We start from the raw sequence: 20,633 nt of genomic DNA on the forward strand, positions 1-20,633 counted from the left end.
TCAAGATAACTATTGTATTTTTATATCTTACATTATTGTTATTATATTTGCTCTTATATATAAGATTTGATGGTAACAAAATAATAAATATTTAATAAATGATTAATAATTAATGATTTGGCAGTAATAAAGGCTGTGGCTATTTTAGAATGTTCTTATAGCTGTGTACTATTCTTTTTAAAACTGGGGGAACTGATCACGAAATGTTGGACAATTTGTGTGGTATGATAAATGGATAATGAGCAGAGTATTATACATAAGGTGTATCAGTTGTTGCAATCATTTCTTTTACAGCATTATATGTGTGCTCATTTCTAGTTATTCCTATGTATCTTGGGATCCAACAAATCTGATATTAAAAAATGTAATTTTGTTAGTTTAGCAAAGTGGTTCAGAATCTTCAAAGGACTGGGTGTTTATATTTCTTATGGCTTTAAGAGAACTGGGTGAAAATTATCCTGTTTGAGATGGACTGACTTTTTCCAAATTTGTTGAAAGCTGGTAGAATGGCTTGCAATTCATCATTCATATGGAAGATACTGGGTTAAGATGGTATTGGACTGCTACCCCAACTTAGGTTTCAGTTTTGAGCTGTTTGTTTACTTTTGTTTAATGAGTTTTTTTGGCAAAAGCACAACACAGCCAACTTGTGCTTGCCACAGTAATTATGCAAATGAAATAATTTTTCTGGGCATATGTTACAAATGTTTGTGTAAGTGAATCTGCTTTAAAAAAAATGAAATAAGTCAATTAGCATTATCACTGAGAAGGTGACAGTTCTAATGAATTATGCTGGGTTACAAGAGATTTAAAATTTGCAAGTTGAGCAGCTTGATTATAGGGACAGTCAAGAGGGGTGTTTTAATGTCAGTAGGGAAGAGACAATGAGAACAGTGAGGAGGGTCCTTGCCTGTCAACAATTGAAGGGTGGGTGAGATGTATATACTCAATGTTTGTCCTTGCAAGGACAGCTCATCTGTTCAGCGGGAACTAGAGTTCCAGTGTTGTGGCATTTTCTTTATATGAAAGAGCTTGAGTTTGTTACTGCCATATTGATGCTCAGTGGCTGACACAAGTCTGTTGTATAATGGGTGTGTCATTGATATAAGGAACTAAGGCAGATGCAGACACAGGGTTGAGCAGATTTTTATCTGCTTGTTCTGCCTTCTCATTTCTGTGGATCCCAGCTTTCCGAGGAATCCAGCATAATCTCACCACTGTTTTCATTCTGTGAGATGTATCAACTGTGTTCAGATTTCTTTCAAAATAGGGTGAGAGTAGGTATATATGTGCTGTAAAGCAGTTACTGCACTCAGTGAATCAATATGTACAAGATGTGGTAATGGAGTTCTTGGACTGGTGCAATAAAAAGAACACAAAGTGAAGGATTACAAAAATGGTTTTGTTTTTATTCAAAGTAATCACCACCTGATTGAATGCACTTATTACACAATTTTAAAAGTTAATGAGAAGAGTCAGTGAAGGTGTCTTAAGAGATGTTTAGTTTGGTGGTTGTTTTTCTTTGTCCTCATCCTGAAATGGCTTTCCTTTGAGGGTAGTTTTCTCCTTGGGAAAGAGGAAGTAGTCTGCTGGTGCTAAATCAAGAGGTGGATGGTTTGTAAATCCCATATTTTATCAGAAATATTTTAAAGACAGTTTTGGAATCAGCCAGGGCAATTGTTGTGCAACAAGAACCAGTTGCCTTTCTCTCAAAATTGCAACCTCATCCAGGAAATGTGCTTCAATAATGTATGAAGCATCTCTATGTAGAATGCAGCATTGACTCTCTCTCCCTTTCAGGTACAAATTCCCTATGAATCACACACTCTTTGTTGAAAAACACCAAGCATTGTCTTGAGCCTGAACTTCTGTAAATGAAACTTTTTTTTGGGCCTTTGTGGTGACTTTGAAGTCCACTGCATACTCTGATGCTTTGTATCTGGGTCGTACTGAAACACCCAACACTCATCTCCAGTGACAATACAGTTGAAGAAATTAGGATCGTCTGGATGAAATATTTGAGTAATGAAACTTTGTTGCTTATGCTCATCCATGAGGATGTGTGGCACAAATTTTGCTCAGACCTTCCTTTTCTCTAAATCTTCACACAGAACAAAAATCATCTCCTAAGGGTTAAATGATGATCTCTTGCCACAATTTCTTGAACTTTTCAATCCTGTCCTCATTTTGGGAGGTTTACAGATGCCCACTTCTTCGGTCATTATGAACATCCTCAAATCCATCTTTGAATTGCTCACACATTGAAACACACTGGTTTGAGTGAGTATTTCATCACCATAAACAGTTTTTAAAATTTCATACATTTTTGTTGAAATTTTTCTTAGTTTAAAGCAAAACTTTATATTTGTTCGTTGTTCCACTGCGAAATTGTGACATGGAACATTAATGCTACTAGTGAAATTGGTTTTTACTTGCAACTTGTTGGCTTACTGGACAATCTCTGTACCCCCCCATCTGTTGGAGGAAGTTTGAACTACAACATACCACTTTAATTTATTTTCAAACTTGTCAAATATGATCGCAACAGCAGTCTGAGAACTTTATTGCCACACCCTGTATTATAATTTCTTAATTAGGCATGTTGCTGACATGTTCAGTAGCTATTTTTATTGCATGAAGCTTAGCAGTGTAAATACTGCAACTAGATGAAAGAGATTCTAAGATAATGCAGGTTGCTAGAACTGCTGCCACACCTACATGTTTTGATCCATCAGTATATATTAGAATACAGTGAATTTGCTGATGCATGAGCAGAATGTAGCTACTATATATTTTGTTTGAGCAGCACCTGTTTTCCCCATTGCCAAGATAAAAAAAATCAACACACAATGGATTTAATGTAGACCGGGTGGCTTTCTTTTTTTTTTTTAGTGGTTGGGTGGATATTCTCTACTGGAACACTGCAATTCTGAATTAGACTTTTCAGTGTGATTGCAGTGGGGTTGTTTTCATTTAATTTGTTCCTGTAGTGGTTTACCAAAGACGGATTAAACATCTTAGTCCAGATAAGATGGGAAGTAAGAATCTGAAGTTTGGCTTCATATGTAAGCGGATCATCTGTCTCTGAAGGTATAACAATGGTTCATGCACATCTATATATGAACTGTGGACTGGTGATGTTTGGAAAGCACCTAAAGCTATTTTAAAGGCAGTGTGTTGAATTGGATTTAGCCACTGCAATGCTGATTTTTTCCAGCTGAGTCATATATAGGTGCACCATAGTCTAATTGGGATTGGATTATGGTTCAGTACACCTGAAACAATGGAGTATCAATTAGTTCCTCATGACATGGCAGAGTACTCTAAGGATATTAGTTTTCTTTATACAAATAGTATGTATATACAGTACTCTGTTTTTGGAAGTTTAGTTTCTTATCTAATATCATGCCTAAGAAACAAATGTCACTTTGTGGAGTAACATGATTCCCCAAATACAGTTTTGATTGGGATGCATTTTGTGTTTCTTTCAGAAGTATATAGCAATTTTCTGTGGAGACAGTCAGTAGCCATTTTGTAACATCCATAATTAAACTTTACTGACAGGTTTTTGAGCTGTCACTGTAAATCTGAGTATGGTGTGGGTTTTGGACTTCATATACTGAAATCAATTTTGGAAACTTACTTTGGATAAAGATGATTTTCCCCTAGTGATCATGGTAGAAATCACACATTGGTTGAACTATATGCCATCTTGGACTCACTTGTAGAGTTGTTTGCAGTTTTGTCCAGATTGAGGTGTGTTTAATAGTAGTTTTTTTTTCAGATGTATTCCTGATGGCTGATTCACTTTTAGATGCATTTGAGAGATATTTTCATGTATTGGTGAAACAATGGCTCCAGTGCTGGATAGTAGGAGTGGACTTTATTATTTTGGTAGCACAATATATTAAAAGATTTTGATAGCTGCAGTGGTGGTTCGTGTGCTTCAACATAGACATTCTACTGGAGACATGGAGAATGCTCCTAAAGCCAGTCTGAGTCCAGTGTATGGGACCTGGTTATGCTGAAATGTAAGTTGGTGCACCATAATCAATGGATCTTGTGTGCTCATTATAACTGTAGTAGTATAGATCTATCTGATCACCACTTCACTACCAGTAGGATTTTTGGGGTGTTTAACTTCTTTAGGTATATAATGCAGAGTTGTTTAACATGTTCAAGAAAGGTTAATTTCCTGTCTTAGATAAGACCTAAGATTTTCACACTTTGTACAACTGTATTTACCTGTCCTAATTTTCGACTGCTTGGGGTCAGTGTGAAGTTTTAGTTTCCTGTAAAAGTGTATATGCATGTTGTTTATGGTACAGGGTTTAGAAGCAGTTGGTTTGTGCCCACTTTACTAACTTTGCTTATTGTTACTTGCAGATGACATTCTCATGTTTTGAGATTGGTAGGAGATACTGAAATCATCCACATACATAGTTGAGCTGTTTATGTTGTTTAGTATATGCTCAGTTATACTATTTATTTTAATGGCAAATAGGGTAGTATTTTGAATTTTCTGGAGAAAAGCTTTTGAGAAATTGATATTCATACTGGAAAGTTCAGTGATGCAGAAACTTCTGGTTTTCACAGAAAAGCACTCCCACAGTCCATATTTATGTGAATCTTGGAGAATTCCATGTAGTATCATAAGCCTTCTCAGTATCAAAATTAACGAATTGGTTCTTTTCTTGACAAGTGCATTTAATGTTGTTTTACAACATTATGAATAGATCAAGGTCGAATGGTTTTTCTGTGCATTATTTACATTTAGTTGAATAAAATTGGCCTGCCTGTTTTTTTATGAGAAGAGAATTTATTCTTGTTTTGTTTTTGTTCTTTTTTACAGAAGATAGGGTGTCTGCTATTCATAGTTTTTCCTTCTGAGTAAGAGTACAGGTTCTTCATTATCTGAATGTTTATTCACTTCCATACCATTGGTGGGTGATCTGGTTTCCTTACAGTCTTCATCAGTTTTAGATTTTTCAGTGGTATCAAGCAATAAAATTAGAGGCCCCAAGGCCTAATTTTATTGCTTGATAGTGTATCTTTGACTCAGTTCACTAGAAAGGTGGCATGCAATATTAAAACATCTGGTTGACACACAGGAACAACACAAGAATATGGCATGCTTGCATGACTTTGTCTAATTTGTATTTCTGAATTTTTCTTTCCAATTTCCCACAGTTGACATGACTTAGGAATGGCTAGGTGGCTTTCTTTGAAGGTTGGGCAAACAGGGGTTGGGACTGAACAGTCTGCCTGTGTGTGGTTCCTTTAAACCACAAATAGCTTGTTGGAAAAAAAAGGAAACGTTATTCCTTTGAACAACAAGTGGCATCACCTTTACTTGCCTACTAGGAATGTCCTTATTTTCGGCATTTAAAGCCACAAATAGGATATGAAATGTAAGGCCCAATTCGACATTTTAAATAGCTTTTATTGTGGATGGTAAGTTTGGAGTGCTGAAAGTTAAAATGATAAATCTAATTGGAATGAGATTATCATCTTTTTAAGTCATGATTTTTTTTGGCAGCATTTATTACTTTTTTCATAACTGAGTGCCTGAACTAACTCCTCTTCAGAGACCATAAGTAGGTCTCACTCTGTGATGACCCCCTTTAGAAGAGTTGAATGTTGTGGAGAGTAATAGATACTAGTAGCCCACCAAAGGTTAAGTTTAATAGCTATTCAATGTTTTGAGGTCACAGTTTCAATCAAGAGGGAGCATGGACTTTACAGAAACCTCCTGATTTTTTTGAAAAAGATTTTGTTTCTTGGGAAGCACTCCTGCTTTCTGCAAAACCTCTTTGTTTTGGCCCAAACATCTCTTTAAAGTTTTTCTTCCTGCTTCAATTACCCAATCTTCAGCTTTTTGAAGTCAAAAATTGACAGTTTCAATAGTTCAATGGAATAGTTTCTTTTTAGCAAGCAAATGATCAGTTCAGATTTTCTGGCTTTTGGTAAATGTAGAAAACGTTTGTTTTATTGCATCATTCAGCCTGATTAATACTAATTCTAATCTGCATTTAATGGCAAATAAAACTTAGAATTAATTAGAGCTCTATCTGCCAGAGCTCTTAATTTGGTATAAACAGTCAGCAGTTTATCGCATTGCCCACCAAGTCTTTGTAATATTAATGTTTAAGATATTACATTAAACATGATTTTAATTTTCTTAAAGTTCCAGTGCAATATCAGGATTATTATTATTGTTGTTGTATTATTTCTTCCTGATTGGGGTTACACCTTGTTATGGGTACTGCTACCAAGTACACAGGGTGGTTATGTCTAGTGTTACTGTTGGTCGACAAACTCTCTGACTATCATACAGCCATTCAGGATTGTGACTTTCTGGAATTCCTTGTAGGTGTTCTTTGGGAGACCTCTTGCTGGTAGGCTGTTATGTAGGGTCTTTGGCACCATAGAGGTTGACACAGTGATCAGGATGGTCATTACTTGTTGCATATGCCACATCTCTTTGATCTCTTGCCTTAGGTCCATGTACTTCCTGATATTTTCCTCATGGATTTTCTGGAGGTTGCCAATGTTGGGCACTGCTTTGTCAATCAGATAGGTAGCCTTTTCCTTGTTGACAATTGCTGTCTTGTCTGTTATTATGGTGCCACCCCAGTACAGGGTTGGGGTCTCTAGTATTGCCTGGGATTTGTACTTGTAATATGGTAAGTTTCTTTGATCAACTGGTATTTCCTCAGTAGCTTCTGATGTGTTATCTTCTCTACCTGGCCGTGTCTACAAGTGTACTTCGTCTGGGTGATCCTGGGCAATTTTGCATCCTGCGGTGATGTTGGATTGTTTCTGAGGCAGCTGGAAATCATTAGCATGTGTCATCTGACACTCTGGTCTCCTTGGTGATATTTCTATAGTTTCTGGTGTTGATTACCTGGTCTAGGATTCTGAGCATTAATCCTTCACTCTCGGGAAAGAGCATCCCACTCATGAGCCATGCATTGGAAACCATTTTATCTATGTGGTCTTGATGGAGGCCATTCTAGTGTCTACCATGGAGTGTCTTCTTTGCTCATCTTTCTAGCTTTGTTTGTACCATCTGGGTGGGAAGGGATTCCTTGCTTAAATATTATTATTACTATTAAAGGCATCTAAATATATGGTGAGAGCTGTGCTCCATTCATAATGTTCTGTATCTGTGTTACATCTTATTGATTCTACATCATGATTAGTATTTTTTTATTACCGTTTTCAAGGAAAGGTGATATTGCAAAAGCTTAGGTTTTTTTAAAAAGAAACTTTTTCATTCATTCAGACATGATAATTTGTAGCAATTATTATACATGCACTGATGTATGTTTTCTGCTCATTGCCATGTGCAAATAAATCAGAAGGTAGAGCCTTATCTCTGTTTTGTTTAGTACTTTTTTAATTATTTATTTAGTGTATACTTTAAATTGAGAAATGTGACTTTAATTGAAATGTTTTTGCAGAAATTTTAAAACATTGTGTGTGCTTGTGATAGTGCTTAATAATTCAGTCTTTTTTTTTTTTTCCCCCTATTATTTAGAAAATTCATCTAAAATAAAAAGTTCTCTATCCACAGTGGAAGATTACAGCAAAGCACATGATTCTTGCTTAACATCCTTGAACTGCCTCAGGTAATCATCCTAATTTGCTTTATACTGTAATATTTAGTCAAAATTCTTAGTATTTTAATCTGACAATCTCTGTCAAAACTTGATACGAATGTTGTTCTAATGTGTTGTCTTTTTTTTGGTGTCCTAGTACTTTTGATAACATAGTGTTAATTGTTTGTAAACTAATTTCATTAGGTCTAAACTTTCTCTGGAAGTGCTACCAGAAATAATAGATTCAGTCAAGTGTCTGGAAAAGAAAATTAATCCTCCTGTAATTTCACAGTCAATGCTATCTCGGGTAAGTTTTCATTTTTAAATTTATTATTTAAGTATCATGTCTTGGGTTTTTATTTTTTAGCAGACTATAGTTTCATTTATTTTGATAACTTAAATTGTCTGGCTATAATGGACTATACCAAGAGCAGTAGTAGTAGGTCAATCCTGACTAACCTTTTCAAGTAGTTAAAACAGATCCAGTTATATAAATTCTGATTTAATACAGGCTTCTGCATGAACTTGAATGAAGATGTGCCCATTCAGATAATCTCTGAATGGGCACATCTTCATTCTAGCAGTCCTTGTGCCATTAAACAGCCATACTATCAATCCATCTACATACTAGGAAACATAGGACCAATGATTATGACCTTCTCCGTTGTGAATGGTCATTCCTTCAGAAACTCAGTATTAGTAGTGGCAAATGATGCAGTGGGAAAAAAAACCCTCTCATATCACCTGTTCTACCTACCCCTCTAATAATTTGTCAAGTTTTTCCTTGAATTTATTCAAAGTACCCTCCTCTACACCAGATGAAAGCTTCTTCTGACAATCAGCTGCCTGAAGGCAAACTTCAGCACATCTGTCCTGCAACCAACTGATCTGAGTTTGAATTTATGCTCCATCATGTCTGGGCAAGGGGAATGTATTCACCGGTCTAAGCTTACACAATCCTTTTAAACGTCAATCAGATCCTCACAGGTGACTAGCCTCCATGTACTGGAGTTCGCAGAACTGAAGCCTTCGCTGGCAAGGTCACACTTTTGTTCCTCCCACTAATCTCTTTGCTCTTCTCTGCCCCCATTTTGTAACAGACTAACATCCATCCATCCTAAAATTAAGCTTCCAGACTTCTATGCAGTATGTGGCCTAATCATCTTGACCCTGCTGACAAAAATCACAAGAGCTATCCTGACAGCCTGTCTGCACTGCTCTAGAGAACTTCATATCTGACTGCAATTTATCCCAAGTTCCTCTTCATTGTCTACTACCCTGAAAGTGCTACTACATTCAGGGTAGTAGACATCACCACAGTTGTTACATCACCACTGGGATTACGGCTATAGTAAGTAATAGAGGCAAGTAATGCAAGAAAGCAAGGTTGAGCTTTTGCTGCATCAGCCAAAAAAAAACCAATTTCTTACAACCATTTGCTCTAAAAGTTTGTCCAGTTCCTCCTTGTATTTATTTAAGCTATCAGCTTCCACAACCTGTTGCAGTGTGCTACTGCAACAGGATCTAGATAATTTGGGCAGATGGGCTAAGAAGTGGCAACTGAAGTTCAACCTTGACAAATGCAAAGTACTGCATATGGGTAGAAGTAACCCCAGAGAAACGTACCAACTGTGTGGTACTACACTTAAGGTGGTAGAAAATGAAAAAGACCTGGGAGTAATTGTGCAGTCAGATATGAAGTTTTCTGAGCAATGTAGACAGGCTGCTAGGGCAGGTCATGGGGTTTTGTCAATGATATATAGGAATTTTGCTAGCAGGGAAAAGGAGGTGATTGTCCCTCTGTATAAAGCAATGGTCAGGCCACGCCTTGAGTACTGCGTACAGGTCTGGAGGCCTCATTTTAGGAAGGATGTAGATTTGCTTGAGCGTGTACAGAGAAGAGCAACACGATTGGTGAGGGGAATGAAGGGATTCTCTTACCAAGAGAGGCTTAAGTTCTGCAAATTGCAGTGGCTGGAGACTAGGCACCTGCGCGGTGATCTGATTGAGGTCTATAAGGCCTTGAATGGGTTGAGCACGCTGAATTCTGATGGGATCCTTCCACTTGTTCAGATTACGAACCTACGGGGACATAAGTTCAAATTAAGAAAGGACAGATGTAGAATAGATGTGCGGAAATTTGCCTTTAGCCAGCGGGTGGTTAATTGCTGGAACAAACTTCCATCTGTCGTTGTGGAAGTTGATAGGTTAAATAAATTTAAGGAGGAACTGGACAGGCATTTGGAGGGAATGGCGTGATGATTTTTTTTTTTTTTTTTGGCTGATGCTGCATAAGCTCCTACACTTGCTTTCTTGCATCATGTGCCACTACTACTACTACTACTACAACGACAGATGGAAGTTTGTTCCAGCAATCAACCACCTGCTGACTAAAGGCAAATTTCCGCACATCTATTCTACAACTGTCTTTCCTCAATTTGAATTTATGTCCCCTCAGGTTCATAATCTGAGCAAGCAGAAGAATCCTATCAGAATTCAGTGTGCTCAGCCCATTCAAGGTCTTATACACCTCAGTCAGATCACCTCACAGGTGCCTAGTTTCCAGCTGCTGCAACTTGCAAAACTTAAGCCTTTCTTGGTAAAAGGATCCCTTCATTCCCCTCATCAATCTTGTTGCCCTTCTCTGTACACGCTCAAGTGAATTTACATCCTTCCTAAAATGAGGCCTCCAGACCTGTGCACAGTACTCAAGGTGTGGCCTGACCATTGCCTTATACAGAGGGACAACACCTCTTCCCTGCTAGCAAAATAACTGTATATCATTGACAAAACCCCATTACCTGCTCTGGCAGTCTGTCTGCATTGCTCAGAAAATTTCATATCTGACTGCACCATCACTCCCAGGTCTTTTTCATTTTCTACCACCCTAAACATAGCACCACACAGTTGGTACGTTCCCCTGGGGTTACTTCTACCCATATGCAGTACTTTGCATTTGTCAATGTTAAACTTACTTCAGTTGCCACTTCTCAGCCCATCTGGCCAAATTTTCTAGATCCTGTTGCAGTAGCATACTGTCATTAACAACCCTGCCAACCTTTGTATCATATGCAAACTGCGACACTAAGCCTAATACAACCCCAGGGTCCAACACTGAAGCCTAATACAACAGAGTCAAACACTGAACCCTGTGAGACTCCACTAATAATGTTAGTCCACTCAACCATCTTTTTATCCATTGTAGCAACTTACCCTTAATACCATACTGCTCCAATTGTACAGTAATCTTCCATGCACAACAGTGTGAAAAGCTTTTGTGAAATTGAAGTATTTGGATTTCATATGCATATGAAGTACCCTGCATTTGTCTATATTATACTTCAAATTCCATTTTTCAGCCCATTTGTTGCATAATCTGATTAACATAATCTGATTAACCATCCTGCAAACCTTTATATTATCTGCAAACTTAGATATTTGTCCTGATCTGCCTTCATCAATATCACTAGCACTGAACTTTGGGAGACTCAACTAATAACATTAGTCCAAGAAGAGCAGTGCACATTGATAACAACTGTCTTCTCCACCTCAACCATCCTGTTATCCATAGGATTAACTTGCCATTAATGCCACACTGCCCCTATTTCTGCAGCAGTCTTATGTGTAAAAAATCAAAAACTTTTCTGTAACCTAAGTATATGATTTTAGAATTAATTTTTGCATCATAGTTTTAACAAATCCATGGTGCAACTGCATTCCTGTCTAGATTCGCCTGTATTTCTTCTTTAATCAGTGACTCCAATATTTTTTCCCTGGAACAAAAGTCAAGCTAACAGTTCTGTAATTGCTCATGTTGTCCTTTGATCCACTTTTGTGAATTGGCGATACATATGCACATCCCCAGCCTGTAGGGATCTTCCCATATTCAAGGGTGCTCTCATAATTATGGTTAAAGGTTTGCTTACCTCCTTTAATTGGACAGGTGCCTTCTTTACTTTTAGCTTCAGTAATTTTTCTTCCATTCTCAGCTCTTACGAAATCGTTCAATGCCTAAAATTTTAAAAACTTCTGATACCACGCCCCGAAACAATTCCTCATGTGTGAATGTAGTTGCAATATACCTATTCAATTTGCTCAGAAATCTGAGTAGTGTGGTGAACAGTTAGTCCACTCATATCTAGTGGTAATTGTGATTAAACTTCTTCCTTATAGTGTTTACAAAAGTAAATCTTTCTCCTTTTCTTTGCATTCTTTCCCAGGGACTTCTCATAATCCACCTTAGCTTCCCTAACCTCCTTATTTAATTTGATTGCAGACTAGTTTATATCTATTGTAGGGTTCTATATCACTTGATAATTTATATGCAGTTTTCATCTTTCCCATGAGCCTTATCAGTTCATCTGACACTCATTTAGGTCTAAGCCTCAATGTAGTAGTAGTAGCAGTGGCATTTGATGCAAGAAAGCAAGTGTATGAGCTTATGCAGCATCAGCCAAAAAAAAACACCATTCCCTCCAAATGCCTGTCCAGTTCTTCCTTAAATTTATTCAACCTATCAACTTCCACAACGACAGATGGAAGTTTTGTTCCAGCAATTAACCACCCGCTGGCTAAAGGCAAATTTCCGCACAACTAATCTACATCTGTCTTTTCTTAATTTGAATTTATGCCCCCTTAGGTTCGTAATCTGAACAAGTGGAAGGATCCCATCAGAATTCAGCGTGCTGAACCCATTCAAGGCCTTATATACCTCAATCAGATCACCGCGCAGGTGCCTAGTCTCCAGCCACTGCAATTTGCAGAACTTAAGCCTCTCTTGGTAAGAGGATCCCTTCCTTCCCCTCACCAATCTTGTTGCCATTCTCTCTACAGGCTCAAGTAAATCTACATCCTTCCTAAAATGAGGCCTCCAGACCTGTATGCAGTACTCAAGGCATGGCCTGACCATTGCCTTATACAGAGGCCCCGGGTGCCAAGCGATTGTGATCGAGCGTTTTCTCTGTGATTAAAGTGTGATTATTCAAAAGCGATTTAGAGTTATATTAAGTTCCTGCCCTTAAATTTATTTATTTAAAATCAGCTACTGTTACAAAAGTACTTGTACAGAGCGAGAAAGAAAAGTTACCTTTCTTTATTTTTCTTGTATCTTTTACTAACACTTACTACTTTACGCTTGGTCACACCGGGCACTGCTCCTGCCTCCCCGTGGCGGGGCCGGAAATCTTGGCAGAAAAGCTAATCTGCCAAGGGCCAAAAGGAGCAAGCATGGACCAAAATACGTTTCCGCCTCTAGAGCCGACAAGCTCTCGGCCAGAGATAGACATTGACCATAACATGTCGCAACCCAAAAGGTTGAAAACCACTTCCTCAGCGACAATTTATCCTACATTCCTTATAATGCACTCTCTTACAGATCAACCTCTGAGTAAGCTCTCTCCGTTCCTTATCCAGAAACACCTGGAAAGTCTGGCAGGATCTCCTAAGACAGTCAAGAGGCTACAATCAGGTGACCTTCTATTGGAAACAGTAAATTGTAAACATTCAGAGAAACTGCTAAAACTTACAAGCTTTGCTGGAATTCCAGTAAAAGTTTCTCCCCATGCTACCCTAAATACATCTAAGGGCGTTATATCCAGCTGGGATCTATTGAATGTCACGGAGGAGGAGATAACACAAGAGCTTCAAGATCAAAGTGTCATTGCTGTGAAAAGAATTATGGTGAAAAGAGAAAATATACTCACACCTACAAGGAATATTATTCTAACTTTTAACACGCCAAACCTACCATCATCGATAAAAGCAGGCTACTTACTCTGCCGCATTAGACCATATATTCCTAACCCATTGAGATGTTTTAAGTGCCAGAAGTATGGCCACTCTCAAACGGCGTGCAGAGGAAACCAGGTTTGTCCTAATTGTGGGTCCGCTGACCACACCCAAAGTGACTGCTTGGCAAAAGAAATGACTTGTCCCAACTGTAAAGGAAACCATCCTGCCTACTCAAGGACATGTGACAAATGGAAAACCGAAAAGCAAATCGTAAAATATAAGATAGAAAATAAAGTAAGCTTTCAAGAAGCACGGAAATTACTCACTCCCACTATAAATAAACGTACGTACGCCAATATTGCGCAAAAATATCAATCAGTAGCCACCCAAACTGATGTTACCGTCCCTTCAACCACCTCAATCTCTGACTGGGCTCGGACTGTTCTCTCTCAGCAACAGTCCAATGTCCCGAAACAGTTGAACCAGGCAAGTAATACTGCACTTACAGTACCAGCTACATCTCCTTCTCCTCCCCCAGTGATTTCTTCTATATCGAATAATCCTAACTCAAATTTAAAAAAGAATATCCAAGAAACATCTATGGATACTATTGAATCATCCAGACAAGAAGAACCGATCTTAGAAATATATGCGGAAGAAGAAATGGACACCGGTCGACCATTATTCCCAAAAAAAGACAAACCAAAGCCTGAACGTCACAAGACAGTCACATCAAAAAAACAGTCAGAAGCAGCTTCTTCTACTAAACATCAATAATGCCTTACATTCTACAATGGAATTGTAGAGGATTTCGTAGCAACCTTAACGATATTCAAGTCTTAATTAACCGCTATTCTCCAGTTGGTTTCTGTCTACAGGAAACCTATCTAACTCCGCAAATTTCCACCAACATAAAGAACTATGCCATCTATCGGCACGATCGTAATAATTCAAATGCTGCCCGTGGGGGCGTGGCCATCTTGGTCAGCTCAAAGATCCCTACCAAGCAAATTGTTTTGCAAACTACAATTGAAGTTGTAGCCGTACGCTTGATAACTCAGATTGCGTTAACACTAGCATCAGTCTATCTCCCACCAAGTCATACCTTCTCTTACCAAGATCTGGAAAACCTGCTAATGCAATTACCACCCCCTGTCTGTATGTTGGGTGATTTCAATAGCCACCATCCCTTATGGGGATCAACAAAACTAGATACACATGGCCGCCTAATTGAAACTTTTCTAGACAAGCAAAACCTTACTGTTCTTAATACTGGCGCACCCACTCACATACAATTACCAACTGGACAAATTTCTGCAATTGATCTATCAATATGTTCCCCGAATCTGTTTCCAATCATAGAATGGTCTGTTTTAGATGACCCCTTAAGCAGTGATCACTTTCCGATTATTTGTGATCTGCTCACTGCACACCCACCAACGGTCAAACCCTGCAGGAAATGGAAGTTCTCTCAAGCCAACTGGGTCAAATTTCAATCAGTAGTCACCCTGGATGAACAATATATACGAACACAGTCAATAGATGAAGCCACAGAGTATATCACTTCACATATAATATCTGCAGCTAAATGTTCAATTCCATTGTCGAATCCCCAATCCCGACGGCACCTTAACTATTGGTGGAATCAAGAATGCACAATAGCTAAGAAGTTAAAAAATAAAGCATGGAATTTATTCCGTAGATCCCCAACCACAGCTAATCTTATCAATTACAAGAAACTAAGAGCAAAAGCACGTCGCACTCAAAGAGAAGCAAAGAAAAATTCTTGGATTCGGTTTGCATCTACCATAAACAGGAACACTAACTCCAGGTTAATATGGAAGAAAATCAGGCAGATTTCCGGAAAATTTCCAACCACCCCTTCACCAATTCTTTCATGGAACGGGCAAGAACTATCTGCTCCTCAAGACATTGCAAATGCCTTGGCAAAAACTTTTGCCGAAGTTTCTGCGGCATCAAATTACTCTCCGGATTTCCAGAAAATAAAGACCAAGACTGAACAACGAGCCATCAACTTTCGAACCTCAGTTTTCTTTCCATATAATCAGCCTCTTCAATATCATGAACTTATACATGTCATTAAAACAACACGCAACAGTGCCGCTGGACCAGATGGAATCTCTTACATTATGTTACAAAACCTTGGTGACAGAAATTTACAAATACTGCTGGTCTATTATAACCGGATATTTATGGAAAACATTTATCCCAGCTCTTGGCATCATGCCACAGTCCTTGCCTTTTTGAAACCTGGAAAAGACCCTACAATTCCATACAATTACCGACCAATTTCCCTCTCCAGTTGCCTCGGAAAATTACTTGAAAAAATTATTCATAATCGACTTGCATGGGCCATCGAAGCACAACATCTAATGAGTAATAATCAGCATGGCTTTCGTAAGAACAGGTCCTCCTTAGATCTCATGATCAAGGCAGAGTCTGCAATTCGCAATGCCTTCGTAAAAAATGAACATCTCGTTTTGGTGTCCATAGACATAGAGAAGGCATTTGACACTACCTGGCGTCATGGCATTCTCAGCGACCTCCATGCCCTTGGTCTACGAGGCAACCTTCCTATTTTCATCAGGAACTTTCTCCAGACTCGTTCGTTCCAAGTTCGATACCACAACTCGCTTTCTATGACATTCTTACAGGAAGAGGGAGTGCCACAAGGTTCAGTATTGAGTGCAACCCTCTTTGCCCTTAAAATTGATTCTATCACAAAGGAACTTCCAAATACAGTTGAGACCTATCTTTATGCGGATGACCTCTCCATATCTTGCCATTCTCAGAATATGAGATCCATTGAGCGGCAACTACAGTTATCCTTGAATAAGGTCCAAAGGTGGGCAGGACTCAATGGCTATCGTCTATCTCAGCAGAAAACTGTTGCAATCCACTTTTGTAATCAACGAAAAATGCATGCAGATCCTGAACTTCAGATGGCAAATTTTACCATTCCAGTGTCCAACAATATCAGATTCTTGGGATTAATCCTTGACAGAAAATTAAATTTCTTAGATCACATTAAATCGCTGCGTACTTCCTGCCTCAAAAAACTGAACATACTCAGAGCTTTATCTGCAATGTCTTGGGGAGCAGACCGTACATCTTTGCTTCTATTATATAGAGCATTGATCAGATCCCGTTTGGATTATGGTGCTCCAATCTACGATTCTGCTCGAAAGAGTACACTACGCTGGTTGGACCCTATACAGCATAGTGCATTGCGGATTGCCCTTGGCGCATTCAGAACATCTCCTACCCACAGTTTATACATTGAAGCACATGAGCCCCCTCTTTGTCTCCGCAGGAAAGCACTACTTCTTAAGTATGCAGCCCGAATACAAAGTTGCTGTCAGCATCCTATTGGGCCATATCTCTTTAATCCACCACTGCAAAACCTTTATAGAAATAAACCCAGTAAAATAAGACCGGCAGGCTTACGCCTAATTGAAGTAACACAGAATTGGAATATTCCTAATGTCAACAGGCTAGATGTAGTGAAATGCCCTCACCCACCTTGGACACCTCCTCCACAATTAACTTGTGATACTTATCTTCAAAAATGGGGAAAGAATCTTCTACCGTCACTCAACGTGAAACAACTCCATGCAAGCCATATTCAGAAATATGCTAATTTATTGCCAATATATACTGATGGCTCCAAATCACATTCAGCCGCTGGAGCAGCAGCAGTATTTCCCTCTACAATCATTTCTGCTTCCCTTCCACCTGAGTATAGCAGCTTATCTGCAGAACTTCATGCAATAAAGTTAGCTTTAGAAAACCTGAATCGCTACCCATCTCTAAAATATGTTGTATATACTGACTCTCTAAGCTCAATTACAGCAATACAAAACTTTTCTTACAAGGTTCATCCTATTTTAAACCAAATCAGAAGCCTCTTATTAAAAATTGAAGAACGTCATCAATCAGTGACCTTTTGTTGGATCCCAGCCCATTCGGGGATAAAAGGGAATGAACTGGCTGACAAAACTGCCAAAAATCCATCAACTTATGATTTAACCCATGCTCCTATTCCAATCTATGACTATAATAATATCATACAAGCAACATGTCTTGCACTGTGGAGAGAGCTATGGCACACCCAAAGCAATAATAAACTTTATCAGTTGAAACAGGATCCACAACTTTGGCGCTCTAGCACCAAAACAGTACGCAGAGAAGAAGTAGTGCTTGCACGAGCGCGGATAGGACATACATATCTGACACACCTTCACCTACTTACAGGAGAGGGTCCTCCTCATTGTCCACACTGTTCCTCGCACTTATCAGTCAAACACATTCTCATTGACTGCCCTCACTACGATCAGGACAGAATATCCATCCTCCTTTCCCTAAAAAATCTTCCGGAACCGAAGACATTAAAAAACATTATAGGTGACGATGCAAACATCAACGAATTCTTTTCGTTTTTGAAAAAAATTGGATTGTATGATAAATTCTAAACCATCACTGTAATAAATCATAAATTGATTCTATCAGAAATTTGAATTTTATCATTTTCCTATGAATAGGCGCACTATAGCCCCAGCAGCTCGTGCGCCATTAAACCCCCATCACAACAACAACAACCTTATACAGAGGGACAATCACCTCCTTTTCCCTGCTAGCAAAATTCCTATATATCATTGACAAAACCCCATGACCTGCCGTGGCAGCCTGTCTGCATTTCTCAGAAAACTTCATATCTGACTGCACAATTACTCCCAGGTCCTTTTCATTTTCTACCACCTTAAGTGTAGTACCACACAGTTGGTACGTTTCTCTGGGGTTACTTCTACCCATATGCAGTACTTTGCATTTGTCAAGGTAGTGGCAAACTTCAGTTGCCACTTAGCCCATCTGCCCAAATTATCTAGATCCTGTTGCAGTAGCACACTGCCATTACTGTCATTAACAACCCTGCCAACCTTTGTATCATCTGCAAACTTCGACACTAAGCCTGATATACCTTCATCAATATCATTGATAAATATACAAAACAACAGTGGACCTAACACCGAACCCTGTGGGACTCCACTAATAACATTAGTCCAAGAAGAGCAGCACCCATTGATTACCGCCATCTGTCTTCTCCCACGTAACCATCCTTTTATCCATTGTAGCAACTTACCCTTAATACCATTCTGCTCCAATTTGTACAATAGTCTTCCATGCGCAACAGTGTCAAAAGCTTTCCTGAAATAATCCAAATATATAATATCAAAATTATTTTTTGCATCCAGTTCCTTTGTAACCACATCATAATATCCTATCAAATTTGTCAGACAAGACTTTCCCTTAAGAAACCCATGCTGTGTCTGAATTATTGCTGCAGTCTTGTCTAGACGATCGTGCAATGCATCTTTAACCAGTGACTCCATTAATTTACCCGGAACAGAAGTTAAACTAACTGGTCTGTAATTACTCGTGTCACCCTTCGATCCCCCTTTGTGAATTGGGGATACATATGCACATCTCCCGTCCGTGGGAACCTCCCCTGAGACCAAGGACGCTCTCATAATTATGGCTAAGGGTTTGCTTAGTTGCTTTGCCGCCTCCTTTAATATAAATGGATAGATCCCATCCACCCCAGATGCTTTTCTTATGTTTAACTTCAACAATTTCTCCTCTACTTTGCTTTCAGTTATTACAAAATCATTAAGTATCCTGCTACAATTTGATAACCTTCTGCTATTTTCAAACCTTAATAATTCCTCATGTGTGAATGTAGATGCAAAATACTCATTCAGTTTGTTTGCTATCTGAGCAGGATCATCAACAATCGAACCATCGATGTCAAGTGGACCAATCAGATTCATCCCCTTCCTTTTAGAGTTTATATAAGTAAAGAAATCCTTCCTGTTTTTCTTAGCATCTTTTGCCGACGACGACTTATAATCTGCCTTCGCCTGCCTAACCTCCTTTACCACCTGATTACAGACTAGCTTATATCTGCCATTGACTTCTGAGTCGCTTGATAATTTATATGCACCCATGCATTTTTCTTCTCTATTACGAGTCTCATTAGTTCATTAGATAACCATTTAGGCCTAAACCTTGAACAATATTTCTTAATAGGTATGAAACTTTTAGTAGCTTCCACGGTTAATTCCTTGAATGCTTCCCACTTAGAATTTACTGTTGGTAACATCGTCAGTTTATCCCACTGTACAGAATTTAAAAACTGTCGGAGACCACTGTACTCACCTTTACGGAAGCAAAAACCCTTTCCTAGTTGATGTATTTCTTAGTTGATTTTTTTTTAGGAGCATTAGCAACTAAGGCCATATTGCTCCGGGATATACGGTGGTCATTCCCTGACCTTTCCGCATCCTCCGTATTTGGTGGTCACTGGCTCGAATCCCAGTCTAATCAAACGTGTGCTATTCACTGCTGCTCCTGCCCACTTGGCTAAGGAGGTGCTCTTAGTTGGTGTAAAAAAAAAAGCTTTTATGATTACTTCCTTGAATGTTTCCCATTTAGGATTTATTGTTGGTAAAATCATCAGTTGGCTCCACTGCCAGAATTTAAGAAGAGCAATTGTCAAGAGCAATGGGAAGGGCTTTGCCCTTCCCTTTGCTCGTGACAGTAGTTACATCTTTAAGTGAATCCACATCAAAACATTGTGTGATCACTGCCACCTTGTGAGTCTTATCTGCAGATTTTTAATGCATGTAATATTACTGCTGATAATAAGGTCAAGTGTATTGCATTTTCTCATTCTCCAACATGCTGTTATATAAAAACGGTCATTGAAGAAATCCACAAAAGCTTTGCTTCTATGTGAGTGACCAACACAGATATTCCAGACTATATTTAAAGAGAGGTCACTGACTCTCATTAAAAATTATAGCTGTGAATTACAGGCTCCAAAAAGGCGATGTGTTTGCCATTTTATTTACCTAATTGTTATTTTATATTGTATTTTATAAGTAGCCTTATAATTCTAGTTACACTGGTTATTTTTATTTTAGATGAGAGTTTTTGTAGATTACTACTTAACATACGTAAAACAGTTGTTTCGTTTGAATCTTGCATCCATTGTTTTTGTATAGAGTGGTAGGGAATTAAAATTAATTGTGGTAACTAGGTAGCTCTAACATCCATAATATAGCATAATACGCATCACTGCATTTAGGATTCTATTAGAGAGTGTAGTATTGACAATTAATTAATTAAATTTATTGATCTTATTAATTTAAAATAGCATGCTCCAGATTAGAGCAGCAAAGCAAGGGGCACAAAGTGATAGGAGTGCTGTGACTCGGG

The 20,633-nt window shown here is 38.6% G+C and overlaps 1 protein-coding gene across 1 annotated transcript in view; it reads left to right on the top strand.

Moving 5' to 3' along the window:
- The window catches only part of LOC150089334 (uncharacterized), a 121,906-nt gene that overhangs the window by 48,633 nt on the left and 52,640 nt on the right, over nucleotides 1-20,633 (top strand). The window contains exons 6-7 of the mRNA XM_090389952.1: nucleotides 7,544-7,634; nucleotides 7,809-7,911. Of these exons, the coding sequence (XP_090246078.1) occupies nucleotides 7,544-7,634; nucleotides 7,809-7,911 (194 nt within the window). The remainder of the gene's footprint in view (nucleotides 1-7,543; nucleotides 7,635-7,808; nucleotides 7,912-20,633) is intronic.

This window comes from Mastigoproctus giganteus, chromosome 2 (assembly GCF_048544385.1).
Source record: "Mastigoproctus giganteus isolate SK-2022 chromosome 2, ASM4854438v1, whole genome shotgun sequence".
In the NCBI taxonomy this organism is placed as follows: Eukaryota; Metazoa; Arthropoda; class Arachnida; order Uropygi; family Thelyphonidae; genus Mastigoproctus; species Mastigoproctus giganteus.